At 34.9% G+C, this 14,966-nt stretch overlaps 1 protein-coding gene across 1 annotated transcript in view; it reads right to left on the bottom strand.

Annotated features, from left to right (window-relative positions):
• Window positions 1-244: 244 nt before the first annotated feature.
• DSC2 (desmocollin 2) overlaps window positions 245-14,966 on the bottom strand; it is a 30,509-nt gene continuing 15,787 nt past the window's right edge. Inside the window, exons 8-16 of the mRNA XM_090285683.1 lie at window positions 13,059-13,193; window positions 12,624-12,809; window positions 10,512-10,768; window positions 10,246-10,388; window positions 6,704-6,931; window positions 4,790-5,026; window positions 4,296-4,420; window positions 3,158-3,448; window positions 245-2,500 (exon numbers count right to left, since the gene is read on the bottom strand). Of these exons, the coding sequence (XP_090141809.1) occupies window positions 2,303-2,500; window positions 3,158-3,448; window positions 4,296-4,420; window positions 4,790-5,026; window positions 6,704-6,931; window positions 10,246-10,388; window positions 10,512-10,768; window positions 12,624-12,809; window positions 13,059-13,193 (1,800 nt within the window). The 3' untranslated portion in view covers window positions 245-2,302. The remainder of the gene's footprint in view (window positions 2,501-3,157; window positions 3,449-4,295; window positions 4,421-4,789; window positions 5,027-6,703; window positions 6,932-10,245; window positions 10,389-10,511; window positions 10,769-12,623; window positions 12,810-13,058; window positions 13,194-14,966) is intronic.

Below are 14,966 nucleotides of genomic sequence, written 5' to 3'. Positions count from 1 at the left end.
TAGTATCATAGTGTCTCAAACTAGGCAATCCATTGCAGATGTTTCAGCAGTCTTTGCAATGTTCAAACATATAATTCCCAGTCAAGTGAGCATTAGGATGAGATACATATTCAATTGACAAATATTCTAAAGTAAAAAAAACAAAAAACCTTCCAATTATCTTATATTTTAATTGATTTTTGTTGATATGGAATACGTTGTACGTGTGACTCATTTAAAATCATTTAGTATTACTGGGGGTGTCTTTTAGGTGGATCACTCTGTGTGACTTTCATGCTTAAAAATCCATTTTTTATTCACATGTCATAGTCACGCTAGGAAAGGCGTTCTATTATTATTCCCAATTTTATGATAAAATAAAAGCAGACACAAGAGAAATTATGCAACTTAACCAATATCCCATAGTATCACAGCCTTTAGAACAGAAAAATTATAACAATGGACCAAATAAAATTCTAGAATTCTAAAAAATATAGAACAGGATTCTAAAGAAGAGACTCATTTCTCTAAGAAAATAAAACTCCATAAGCTCTTATCACACCCATAATTAACAACCTCAAACTAACTTTTAAAAACTACTTGATTTACTTTATCATACCCACCAGTAATATACAAGAATTTTTTCATAATTTATTAAAAGTAACTGCGAAACAGCATATTTGACTGAGCAGTAATTAAACTATTGAAAAAATAAATTTATTATTGAATAATTACCCAATGTTAATCCTTAAAAGTAATTGTTATCAGCCAACCTTGTGAATTCAAGATAGGCATATTACTACTAATCATAAATATTAGAAATACATTTAAAATGTCCATATAGTTAGCATATATAGAAAATTAATTAACTGAAATCAGCTGTAAAACCTGACCTGGAATTTGGGTGACTATTAAGTTTAATTTTATCTAATTATCTCAAAATTTAAATAGCTTGCTCTATATTGTTAAAAACTGTAATCTTAACATATTAAAAAATAACTTTACAAACACATCGTATGACTAGCCTTGTCATAAAAAAGTTATAAAATAGCTGTTTCAGAGAGCTTTCACAATCCTTGTGTTTCAAAGCTTATTTTAAAAACCATCACTATGTTGTATTTATAAACTATATCCTTCCATTAAAGATATGAACTATAAATATTCTATTATATACAAAATAGCCACATCCCAATTTTAATTACACTATTCCTTTTGTTAACATGGAAAGTTGCACCTAGTTTAAAAAAAAATCACACATTTCTAAAATTTCAAAGGCAAAATTAAAGGTTCTTTGTTGAATGTATAATGAAGCAAACACCAGGATATCTGAAACAATAAAGTCAACATTACATTGATTTTTAAGGCAAACCAAGAATACATGCCCCAACATAAAACAGAAACAGAATAACTCACATTACAAGAGAAGAAAAAGAGATGGCTTTTAAAAATATTTAGATTTTCCAACCCAAGTAAGAAATTAAAAAAAAAAAAAAAAAGAGGAGAGGAGAGGAAGAGGGGGGAGAAATGAAAAGGAGAGGGAGAACAGAGAGAAAGAAAGGGAGGAAGAGGGAGGGAAGTAGGAAGGGGGAGAGAGATAGGAGCGAGAGAGAGCAAAACCTTGCAGGAGTAAAAATACATTCTTAAAAGCATTTTTTAAACTTAAACTTTGCTGACAAGGTAACAGAAAATGTAGATTCAGTGCAAGATTTTATATAGAACACAACCTAGAAACTCAATTCCATCAAAATGGAATTGTTCTAACAGTCAATTGTTCTAACAGTCAGTGCCTGGTTGGGAATCTCCCTTTGTGTTATGAAGAAAGGTCTTGTTATTTGAATAAAACAATATCAAGAATGTTTAGAGAACAACAGTCTTCAAGCACCTCACAAACAATTAATTAACTAGGTAATTAGAGATCATGTTAAAACAAAATCTCTACAATTTGCTATTAGGTTATACTTTAAGTAGTCTATGATATAGACTCAAATAAATTAATTTGATTGCACTATAGATTGGCCGTTTTCATCATACCTAAATGTAAACAATAATGCAGACTTCCATAATATTTCTAGTTCTTTTGGTATCCTTGGGTGAAAGACAAGTAATTGTAAACTATACCAAGAATCGGGAAATATGTGCACTTACTTACAGCAATTCTCAGTAAATGTGCATTTCCCTAAAGATATCCCATCAAAACAAGGGGGTAGTCCCAATATACTGTCTTCTTTTTTTTTTTTTTTTTTTTTTTTTTTTTTATGGCTTTTAATTAAGAAAAAAAAAAGGTGATAAAGCCACTGGCTTTCATAGACTTATTAAGATGCACTCATGTCTTTATGCATGCTTCTGCTAGTGTCCTAAATTTGGGTTCCAAATGATCCAAAAATTCAAGCCCATCTTCTTCTTGCCGTTCACTGCAACAGCCTACAGAGCCAGCCACAGATCCTTTTCCTTCATAGTTGTACGTAAGGGTGTAGTCTTGAGCATGTTCATGACTGTCATCCTGATTACACAACTGCACCTTCTGCCAAGGAGCGAAAACACAACATATCTTATTATGATGATTTTAAACACCAACACTTACTAACAAAAAAATAATGGCTTTGATTTACCTTTGATTGTTAAAATTTTAATCAGTGTGTCCTCTAATGGATTCCTACATATAAAAAATGCACATGATTGGTCTGTATCATAAATCACACTATAAATTCACTACATAGCATGTTTCTAAAAGCCACACATGTGACATAAGCACGCAAGTGTCACTTGAAATCATTACTTTCCCTTTCAAAATTATGGCTGATGTGAAATGCATCCCTTAAACTGATCTGAAATTGATGTGGGTTCAGATCTTCCCAGATATGCACAGTGACTGTACAGGCTGGAATTGTCTGGTATGACACTTTTGATTTATAAGATTCAACTTGTCAGGTGGAAAATATTAACAAAAAAAATCACAAGAAAAATACCTCACATTATTTCAGTAAGAATCTAAAAACCAAACAACTTGTGAGGAAAGTATCCACTTCACATCTGAATGTAGCTAAATCAAAATCAAAGAAAACAATTTTCCAATTAGTAGACTAATAATTAAAAATAAAGGTCAGACCATTAAATTATAATCATTTAGAAAGCTGAAAAGAGATGAAAATAGGTTTGCAGGACACTCAGGGAAACTCACTTCACCAAGGCGGGGCTGAGTGAAATTATGCCACTCGGAGTACTTGAATCTGCAGTTGTCCATCTCCAGGTGACCTCCCCTGCAGGGATTCAAGGTGTGCTGGCCACCGGCCTGACATGGCTGCAGCGTGTGATGAAGCCCCACCCCTTGGCATGATTCCAAGGTCTGCTGTCCTCCTTTCACCATTTCAATGGTCTCCTGCCCTCCATTTCTCACTCCTGATCCCACGGTGCCACAAATGCCCTGACCCGAACTGCCCACAGTATGGGTTGTGAAGCCATTTACAGAATACTGAAACAAAAACACTTTGTGTTAAGGAAATACAAAGGAGAACAAAAGAGAGAAAGAAGGAAGAAGGAGGAGGAAGGGGGAGGAGGAGGAGAAGGGAGGGAGGGGAAAAGGGAAGAGGGGGGAGGTGGAGGAGAGGGAGGAGAGGGAAGGGGAAGAGGGGGGAGGTGGATGAGGGGGAGGAGGGGGAGGAGGGAGACCTCCAAGTTTTTTTTTCCATTACCTCCCTCAATGCCAGCAACCTCTTGTTTTTTAAATCTTTTCTGCTCTAATCATCAATTATATTTTTTGTAGGGAATTGCTTGTTCTTCATTGACATATTAGGCTAGAAATCAAAGTTGGGTCAATGCAGTCACTTGCTGGCATTGCTGTTTCATATATTTGACCTAAGTCTCTTTTCTAACCCACATCAGAGTCAGAAAGACTCCATTAAAGTTCTTCTCACACTGATCAAAGCCTATAGTCATTTTACTGCTGTTGTCAGGAAAAAATTTAAAACAACTATGCTAGTCATCTGTGAATAATTAAATGAAACATTTTTATAACACAAACAGCAGTTTCAATATATAAAAAAGACTGGGCCTAAAGTTGAAATCATAAAACATTTGAAGTAGAAAATAATACTGACATGCTAAAGAAATTTTATTTTTAAGGAACACACAGTAAGGCTAAATTGAAATGCCATCTAGTACCATGGGAATCAATGTCATTTTACCTGTTCCATGGGACCGATGACATTTTATATATAGCAAGTTACCTGATTTCAAAAGAACTTTGTTCAGAAAAGATAATGATAGTTGGTTAGGCCAATTTATCCTTCATATTCATTTTTAAAAGACAAACTACTTACCACTTTGTCATCTCCAGGAGCTTCAGTGTTTGACACAATGAGATTTTGCTGGGCCAAATCCTCAGGAATTGCTTTTGGCTTTTTGGCTCCTCCAGTAGCCCCGCAGACTAAGGTAAATAGGATACCTGGAGGATGAGAGAGATTACTTGAGTTTACCATAAAACAATGTGAAGTTATAAATGTATGACCACTAATACAAAGACAGCTTTCCAGTAAGTGCATATATATTGGCTTGTGTCTAAGTAGCATACAATAGAAAAGACTGCCCTAACCAGATATGCCACAGAAGCACGTTAAATGTTGTATTTCTGTGTTAAATTTTATTTATGCTGAGATAACAAAACTATAAATAAATGCACTTTCAATATGTACATTTGTGTTATATAAGAACACAGGTATATATGAATGAAGAGTGATAGATAACAGTGCTGATCTAAGGATGTGTCTTTAAAGTTATTTTAAAGGCTATAATTTGAGTTCTTTTAGGTACTCACAAAATAGCAAGGCTATGCCCAATAATATTGCCAGAATGGCCCACTTTCCAAGTTTAATTTCGCCTCTGCCAGTCCTTTGACCCCCGCGAAGCGTGCAGTCATTTTCAGTAACACAGTCACATAGTAAAACGTTTAACTGCGTGACATGTGACAGGCCATGTTTATCTGTAACTCTGATAGGTACTGTATATGGTCCAAACGGAGGGTCATTTTGATACAAAAGACGTGCTGCTGTATCTGAAAGAAAATAAAACCAAGCATTATAGAACATCATTGATTCCTGAGCATAAATAACTAGTGATAAGACAGTCATCCAATTTCTCTACCAATGGGTATTCTGGATGGGATGGCACAACTTTCTAAGATTGTAAATGTGAATGGACTCAGTAGTTCTACAGCCACTGCAAACATATTGCATATAAAAGTTTATCTCTGAGGCCTCTTAAAAAAGGTCTTTTGGTTATTGTAATACTATATTTATTGGTCTGCAAATAAATTATTCCTATTCTAACTAATGAACTCGTTAAGAGATTGGTCTTTATCACACCTTTAAAATTTTAATGTAACACTTCAGTGTATATTCTCTTCTATACACGATTCATCAGAATATTATTTCATAATCATCTCATATTCTAGACACAGTGCCTTAACTTGCCACCACAGCTTCTATTTAGCCTTATTTTTCTTTCTCTATCTTGTTTTCATTCCCTTTATTCAAGAGCCCCTTTTCTTTTTCTCCTAATTTGCCATAATGGGAAATTGAGAAATATTCATTGACAGTCTGGGGTTGAAAATTATTCCAGGGCATTTTAAACACAAACTTCATTCAGCTTCATGGATCATGAATCCGGAAAGCTGGAGCACAGGGAGACCAGGACCTCATGGCCGGTGGGCAGTACAGTCAGGAGACAGAGAATGTGCTGAAGGGTTAAAAGCTGACAGAGGGACTGATGCAGCGGTGGTATGGAGCAAGGTCTCTTTTACTTTTGCCATTCTCATCACCATGGATATCATTGTGCTTAAAGTCAGAAGTATAGACTAGGAGCCAAATTGGGGGAGAATCCCAAGTAGAAAGCCATAGATAAGAAATGGCCAGAAGTCACTGCAGCAGAGAAAAGAGAAAGCACTGTGGACACCGTGACATATACCCAGATCCCCTTGTAATCAGGACTTACTGTCCTAGCTGCTTGGGAGACAATCAGCATATTTAGAGACTGTGCCTTCCTGCAAAAAGTCATGCCTCTCAGGGTAGCCCAGCCTACTGACCAAGCAAGGAGAAAGTAAAGAGCCAATTAGCTCACTCCACACTGGGTTAACTGAGACTGCCCTTAGGCCTGAGCTGCAGCTAGACCTCTTTTTTCCTAGTCCTGCTTCCCTTCCTGTCACAGTCATTGATGCCAAGCAAACGCTTAAATATATACTCTGTCAGAGAAACTCTGTCTCAGAGTTGCTTCCTGGAGAATAGACCATAGACCTCCAATATATGGGGACTCCATTACAGAAGCAATAGCACGCCAAGAATCTATGGAGGTGGGAGTTACACAAGTCAGGAAGTGTGTGTGTATGAGGAGCAAAGATGAAAATAAAAATTCACGTAACTCCTAAGGGAATCCTTAGCACCAGAGAGACCCACTTCCTACCACACCAAAACTGAGAAATCAGCCTTTTTTCATTAGTAGTTCCCACATCGTGAATTATTCTTTTATTTCATCAAGAAAGAAGTATGTTTGGGTTGGGGGAGGATGAGCAGGGTAAAGGGGGTCAAATATATTATGATAGGAGGAGATTAGACTTTTATTATTCACCTGTAATTTACATAATATTACCCCAAGAAATTTAATTTAAAAAATTAGAAAAATGTATTTTAGATGTCCAGATGTTGAAAAGGACAAAGTAATGGTTAGAAATACATACCATTAATTTTTGTCAGTCTCCACATTGTCTGTACATTTGAATCAGAATTACCCTCCAAACTGAAGCTAAAAGGTGGGCCATTTATAGGGTCATCAGGATCGAAAGCAACAAGCTCCGCGGACGACATGACAGGCTTGCAGATTACCACTGTCCTTTTTAGTATTAATGGGCCATTATCATTCACATCTGCAAGTATAATTCCCAGTGTCCCAGTGCATGTTCTTCCACCTAGAAAATTGAATATATAAATACAATTTTTAAAAAGATTTTATTAATTTATTTTTAGAGAGAGGGAAGGAAGGAGAAAGAAAGGGAGAAAAACATCAATGTGTGGTTGTCTCTCACACGCCCCCAACTGGGGACCTGGCCTGCAACCCAGGCATTTGCCCCGACTGGGAATCGAACTGGTGACCCCCTAGTCCACAGGATGGAGATCAATCCACTGAGCCACGTCAGCCAGGGCTAAATACAATTTTTTAATGTTTTGAGTTATCACTAGAAAATTGTGCATTAAAAAGTTTTTAAAAAATATTCATTAGGCACCTGTAACATATAAATGACAGTGACAAGCAGTCATGGGTTATGACTTTAGGAAATGTTAAAAGTAAAATATCACTTTCAAATGGGTTGTACAGACAATAACTGCTACTGCAATCAATTTGTCGTTCATTCACTAAATAGCCACAATAGACATGGAAACTATTATGGACATGAATTTTGACTAACTTTTAAAAGGAGAAAGGAAGAGAGTATGAACAAGGACATTTCTGGTATATTTAAAAGCCCAAGGAAATCTAAAAAGGTGGGAAAGCACAGGATGCACACCTATATTCTAGACATAATGAAGGGAAGTCAGGGAGATAAGTTTTATTGACCTGGCATACTTTCTATCAGGGCATAAAAATCTCACCTCTTAACCTCTCTTGCTCTCATGCTATGTGGTGCTTGTTCTCTCTGAGAATCGGGGCTGCTGGATGTCTTGTGCATTTCTTTTCATTTGGGTCCACACACACAGTTGAAAGGGCAAGTCTTACCAATCAAATCAGGTTAATTGCATTACTCCTACAGTGTTTGCTCTTCTACGTCTGTACTAAATGCTTCAATTTCCCCTCCATGAAATATTTAGAGTTGCTCATTAAACTACAGTCTTTTTGCACATTGTAATTAGTATTGTTATGGAATGTTAACCCTAAGATTTTAGGTATCTAGTTCAGTGTTTCACAGCTGTTTTTCATCTGTTGGTGAAATAAATAATACTCTCTTACACTGGAATGTAGGCATGCAATGCTTACCTTCTAATATCAACATTAATATCATTCTATATGAGTAAGTACTAATTCCAAATATAGTCATGTCAAGTGGATTCCCCATGGTCCCATGATTTATGTGCATGGAGCTCTCCTGTTAAATGTTTAAAAAAATTGGAAGTACATTCTTCCCCAAATTTTGAATACACAACAAATATTGAAACTTAAAACCCAGCTATACAGAGACGATACCTGGGTGAAATTGCCAAAAGTTCAGACTGAGAAAAAAAGCAAAATTGAACTCAAATTCGACTTTTTTTAGGTAGTTATCTTTAGGAGGGAAGAAGCTAGCAAAAGCAGAAAGCATTCAGTAAAAATGAATGTGTTGAAAAGTAAAGTCAGAGAAGTCTTGAGAGAGAGTTTTAAAAAGAAACAAGTGCTGTGGAGAAGTAGGAGGCTCGGAAGAGAGCATGGCTCAGTGGTCAGTGCTCCCGAGGAGAGAGCATCTTTCATTAGGAAGTAGCAGTAGCACCCAGGTGAAATTAGTCAGTACAGAGTTTAGAAAAACATAAAAAACAGGAAGGAACAAGATGTGTATTGTGTATGATCTCAGTTCATAAAATGAAAACATATTTCCCTACCTTCTTCAAAAAAGAGAAAGAAAAAAAAGAATGGGAAAGGCCTTATTACACATTTATTTTATACTACAATGATGATTAACAGGGCTTCTCAACTAAGTTCCATAAAGATGTTTGATCTCTCAATTATTTTAACTCCTCCGCAACAGTAAAGAATGTAGAAAAAATTTATATTCATAAATCTCTTAATATCAACCCCAGCTGGTGTGGTTTAGTTGGTTGGGAGTCTTCCCACAAACCAAAGGTCATGGGTTCAATTCCTGGACAGGGCACATGCCTGGGTTGCAGATTCAGTCCTCAGTCAGGGTGCATACAGAAGGAAGCCAATCAATGTTTCTCTTGCACATCGATGTACCTCTCCCTTATTTTTTCCTTCCCTTCCCCTCTCTCTAAAATCAAAAATAAAAATAAAATGAAAAAAGGCTTGGCTGGTGTGGCTCAGTGGATTGAGCGTCAGCCTGTGGCCCAAAGGATCGCTGGTTCAATTCCCAGCTGGGGCGCATGCCTGGGTTGTGGGCAAGGTCCCCGGTTAGGGGCGTGCAAAAGGCAACCACACATGATGTTTCTCTCCCTCTCTTTCTCCCTCCCTTCCCCTCTCTCTAAAAATAAATAAATAAAATATATAAAAATAAAAATCTCTTATTTCAACAATAACTTTTATGCCATCTATCAACAAACCATTTGCCCATTACTATCAAAATGTAAAACCAATGGGTTTGTGTTTCATATTATTTTTCTTCTTTGCATTTGACCAAAAAATATGCCTTACCAAAGGCACATGAGAAGCTGAGGTTTTAACAGTCTTTAATTGGTTGAAGTTAATTAATATTGATTACTTTACCAATTTAATCAACAAATATGAGGCATTTCCCATTAATTTAGAGGAAACTGGACTATCTAAAACATTTTCCAACATCACTTCTAAATTCTAATTTTGCAAGCTACAGTGTAATAATTTAATTATTATAGTTAGCATATTTATTTTTAAAAGGCATAAACTTCAAATATTGTAGTAAAATTATATTTTATGCACTCAATGAATCTCATACATAATCATTGTGCTCATATTTCTCTCAGTTATGTAGGACTCACAGAACATAATTTTACAGTTTATATGACTATATGGATTTGTATTGTTTGTCTTTCCAATTTTATAATATACTTTTAATCATGACTTATTTTTATATAATGCCCTTACTCAGAATTCTAACCCCCAAGTATACTGTTAGTTTCCTGTAAGGAGACAGAACTGTTTTCTAGTTCATGTGGGGCAATAAGTATGTTCTCTCTATAATATATTTTTCTGTCAAAGTACATGTTTTAACAGGTATGAGTAGATAAATTCAAGCTAATTTTACTGAAGTAATTGTCTCAGTTTTTAATGATTAGTTAAGCTTTATATATTGTTAAAGTTTCAAATATTTCTATGACTAAGTTATTTTATAATTACATCTAAAACTGCGGGTGCTATTAGAAAGCAGACCTGAGTTAATAAATTACAGCAAACTTCTCAATTACTCTATACTGCATGTCATCTCAGAAGAAATACATTTGGGAATGTACACAGCTGAGTTAAAAATGTATGTTGTTGGTTTAACAGCTGAGGATGCATGTAGTTGAGGATGTTTTGCAACTGGTTTAAAAACAAAGTTCTCACCTTTGTCTGATGCAAGGATTGTAACATTATATATACCATTCTGAAGGGACTCTGCCTCTCTATCCAAGCTTCTGAAAGTTGTGATTGATCCTGTATTATCATCAACAGTGACCCACCCTTTTGGATCATTTAATTTCTTATACCTGTTAATATGAATTAAAATAACAAAATGCATCAGAAGCCAAGTTAGGACACTGGTGTCAAAATAAATTATAAATTTAAAAAACATGTTAAATTTGGAGCTAATTAAATTGAATTATAAATACCTGATGCCGCTGCTACTTCTTGTTTCTGGGTCATACGCTTTATACCCACTGCTCTTTGTCCCCACTGGCGCATTTTCCTGAATTCGAACAGTTTGCAGTGGAGGGCGACACTCGGGGCCCTCATCCTGATCTTTGACATTAACAGTAACTGTAGCTGTACTCATGGCTGGTCTTGAACTAGCTTCTTTAAAATATGGAGCTTCATTAACAACACCAATTTGCAGGGTCAGCTGTTGTCTTTCTTCATAATTCAGTGGCTACAACAGCAAGTGTGTTAGAAATCAGTTCAAGACATTTACTATTTGGCAACACTAACTGGTGTATATAACCAGCTAAATTTGGAAATACGTCAGTGCTGTGTTGGGAATAATCATGAGAATACTCAACATGTACCCGGAAATGAGGTGGTCAGGGGAGGAGGGTAGTCCTTTAACTGACTTAATATTTGGGGAGCCAGCAAGACAAAACAAAAACACAGAAATAAAGAACCCATTCCCCAATTACAAATTTAACATAAATAACACAGGTCTTGATAACAATTTCAAGAAATATGTAATGAAAGTGCTTCAGAGTTAACACTTGAGATATGACTTAGGAGCTCCATACCCTAACCAAGAGTTGTTAGCTACTCCATTAATTTTGGGACAGCTTATCCTACCCTCCTGAGATGAATAAAGTTATTTGTACCTGGTTTAAGGTAGGAAACGTGTGTCAAAGTTCATAAAACATATTTGAGAGAGAAGAGATAAGAAAATAGAGAGCTAACGGACATTACACTTTCCTTTTTTCTCTTTCCCATCCTAGTTATTTTCCAAAAAACTGGTAGTACCAAGTTTAATGGAAGATTTTTATTTTGCTTAATATGTTGTTGCAATGAGAATGGGTGAAACCATTTCCTAGTAGATAGAATTGTGTCAAGTCTTAAAATAGCAAGGATTAGGGCAAGGGGTGGGTAAAGAAAGAGACAACACGTGAAAGACATTTCTTTGTTATTTGGAAACAAAGGGACCCCAGACTGCTGCTAATCATCATTGTAAGAAAAATGCATTCATCATTTTTGATCCATGCTCCCTGTGAATATGTACAAAAGGGAAACTCCACAGACCCAGGACTGAATCATGTTCTGGTTTAAAATGCAGCAGATAAACGCCTAGGACTCTTATCTGAAGCCGCTCACTTTGTGGACTAACTCTAGCTCCTGAATTAACAGCGAGTTCTTCTGAGATGCTGAAGAATAGTATGAAAAAGAAGTTTTAGACATATGTACAGGTTTGAATGGTGAAAGCTTCTCATTCTGAGCCAGGAAACTAAGGATGTAATATAGACTGAATGCAGAGGAACAGATCTACAAATAGCCTTCCCGTGGTGTTAACCAGGAGCAACTCATCATTTGGGAAATCAGGACATGGGGGCTCCTTGACCCAGCTACAGAAAGAATGGGCTAGGAACATCTGGCCTGTCCCACTGGCACTGCAGCCACACTAGTTTTTGATTTGTTAAGAGACTGGTTACAAAGTAAATACTATTATATTATTTGAACATAAAAAATTTTTTACATCATGCTTTTATATACAATTCCTCAAACTAGTAATTTTTAATTAATTTATGAAGGTAGAGTTGTTTCTGAAATTGGAAGTGCTACTTGTGGACTATTGAATCAACTGGCAAAAGGTACAAATCTCAGTTATAAAATAAATATGTCATGGGGATGTAATGTACAGCATGGCGATTATAGTTAATAATACTATATTGTTAGGAGAGTAGATCTTGAAAGTGCTCAACACAAGAAAAAAAGTCTTTTGTAAGTATGTGTGGTGATAGATATTAACTGGACTTTATTGTGGTGGTCATTTTGTAATATATAAAAGTATCAAATTATGTTGCACACCTGAAATTAATATACTGTTATGTCAATTATACCTCAATTTAAACAAAAAAGTTCCTAAAATGAATACATTCATTCCATTATATATAAAAAACACAGCATTTACATTTATCTATATATCTATTTTATTCCTACATTTACTAAAATTCCTTTCTTTTCATTAATTGTAGTATACTAAGTTATAACATTATAAGACACAAACAACTAGCTTACTAATTTATACTTACCTTAACCACACACAGAACTCCTTCATTGGTTTGGGGATCTGTTACAATTTTAAAATTTCCATTTTCGTTGCCTTTTAAAATGGTATAATTAGCTCTCCAATTAGGAGTATTAAATAAGTCCTTATCCTCAACGCTAACACGTAAGATTTCCACATCAACTTTATTTTCTTCCACTGATGTCACATACTGAAATAGTAAGAACAAAACAAAAACGTTTAATTAGTAACTCTCACAAAAATAGAACACTGTGTGAATGAAGTAAGCCTGCTTCTTCCAATTTCCAAAGTACTATGTTTACAAGATTTTAAACCCTAACTCCAAATTGCTGTCTAGGGGGATACTTCATTAGAAATCATGTGACATGGATGGAGATGTGCATATTTAGCAATTAACATTGGGTTGCACATTTTTCTTTCATTAATATCATGTACTTACAGAAGTGCGAGTAAAGGTTGGCAAGTGGTCATTCACATCTCCAATATGAATGATGCAAGTTGCAGTGGTCTGCAACCCAAAATATTGACCATTCATGTCTTGTACTTTTATTTTCAATTGGTATTTATCAATTAACTGCAAAAAAGTAAGAATTTAATTAGTGTGTGAAAGCAACATTATAACTGAAATCTTATTTTATACTCTACAATTTTCCTTGCATTATAAATTTAAGAGGTACACTCTTAAATGTTATAGCTTTCATGTGCTAGCAGAAGAATAATTTCCTCACTAATAATTTTTAATTAATTTTTGAAAATAGAGTAGTTTCTCAAGGTCAAAGTACTACTCATAGATTATGGAATCAATTGGTTTTAGCCTTACTCAACAGAAAGAAAAGATACAGCCCTGGCCACATTTAAAATTGCCTAGTAATTAATCAAAATCTTCATCTCCTATCCAAAACACATTCTCATGTTCAAAAATACATAGCAGTGACTTTTATACCAGCCTTGTAAGAAAACAATGAATATTATTCTGTAAAAAAAGATTGATTTTAAATATTTACATTGATAAAAAAGATAATTAAATTAGCATGAAAACAAGTGTCTAGGTTATGTCACTTTCTGTCCCCAAACAAAATAAAATCTGGCTCTTAAGATATTTCATTCATCAGAGATTGCAGAAGACTTATCACTAGTTTTAAAAAAATGTGTTTCTCCTCATAATGGTTTTATTTATCATAAGTAACTGAGATATAGAATGATTATAAACACTGATAATAATGCCTCTAGACTGAACATAAAGAGACTTGGGTTCTACTCCCAACTCCCAAAATAATAAATGTAATCTCAAGCAGTTGGAAAATTCTCCTTACATAGGTTTCCTCTTCTATAAAATGATGATAATAATACATTTCCTACAAAATACCTCTCTTTACATAAGACAAAATAATATGTAAAAAACTTACACAGCCACCTCCTTCCTTTAATTTCAGCACCTGTTAAACATTCTTGTTTTCATACATTTCCTAAAAACTGAAATTTCTCTCAGTCCCTATGCTTTTTATACACCACATTTTCTTATTACTCTTCTCTCATAACCAATCACCTATGTTGACTTGAAAGGTAACAGTCTTATTGCATTAAAAAATTTTAAAAACCTCATGCTAGTACACTTTCAGGAGGAAATACATATTTTGTTTGTAGTGAGTTAAGACATTGGAAATAACCAAGTAGTTAATAAAACAAAGAAATGAACTTTGTGGGCCTAAATATGAACTTGTGATATTTTCCAATAGAAGAAAAATTCTGACGTTTAAAGGGCTTAAAGGGTTGAAGATAACAGATGAAGACTGGAATCCTGGAGTCTAAAAATAGCTCCAGAGCACTCTTGGGGAAAAGCACTCCAAAACTCCTTCATTAGTTTTTCGCTGATTCTATCAGACAGATCTATTCAAGATGATGATAAAAGAAAAGAATTGGTTTATAATCTGCTGTACTTGTGCACATAAATCCAATGAAGAACCTGCATAATATGTAGGACTCTAACACTAATTCATTCATTTATCCAGAAAATAATATTCTATTCTTCACAGACACATACAATAAAAATTAATTAATTTATAAATAATAAGAAAAATAAGTGCCAATTTCATTAGAAATTTCTTCATGGATACAGTAAAAAATGTTTAATTTTATTGAATTGCAACCCATATCCATGTGAAGAAATGGGAGGCATGCATAGAGCTCTTCTGCTGGATAGCATTGGCTGGTATTCCTCTTCAGGAAAAGTACTTGTATGATTGTGTGATTTATGAGCTGATCTAGCTGTGACTGTGTTGTGTTGTTTTGTTTTGTTTATAATAAAATACAATCTTTATATGAAAGACATCTGACTATTCAGATTGGT

Source organism: Furipterus horrens, unplaced genomic scaffold (assembly GCF_987537825.1).
Source record: "Furipterus horrens unplaced genomic scaffold, mFurHor1.1.pri manual_scaffold_8, whole genome shotgun sequence".
In the NCBI taxonomy this organism is placed as follows: domain Eukaryota; kingdom Metazoa; phylum Chordata; class Mammalia; order Chiroptera; family Furipteridae; genus Furipterus; species Furipterus horrens.
The sequence above is the reverse complement of the archived record's forward strand: the minus strand, read 5'-3'. Positions and strand labels throughout refer to the sequence as shown.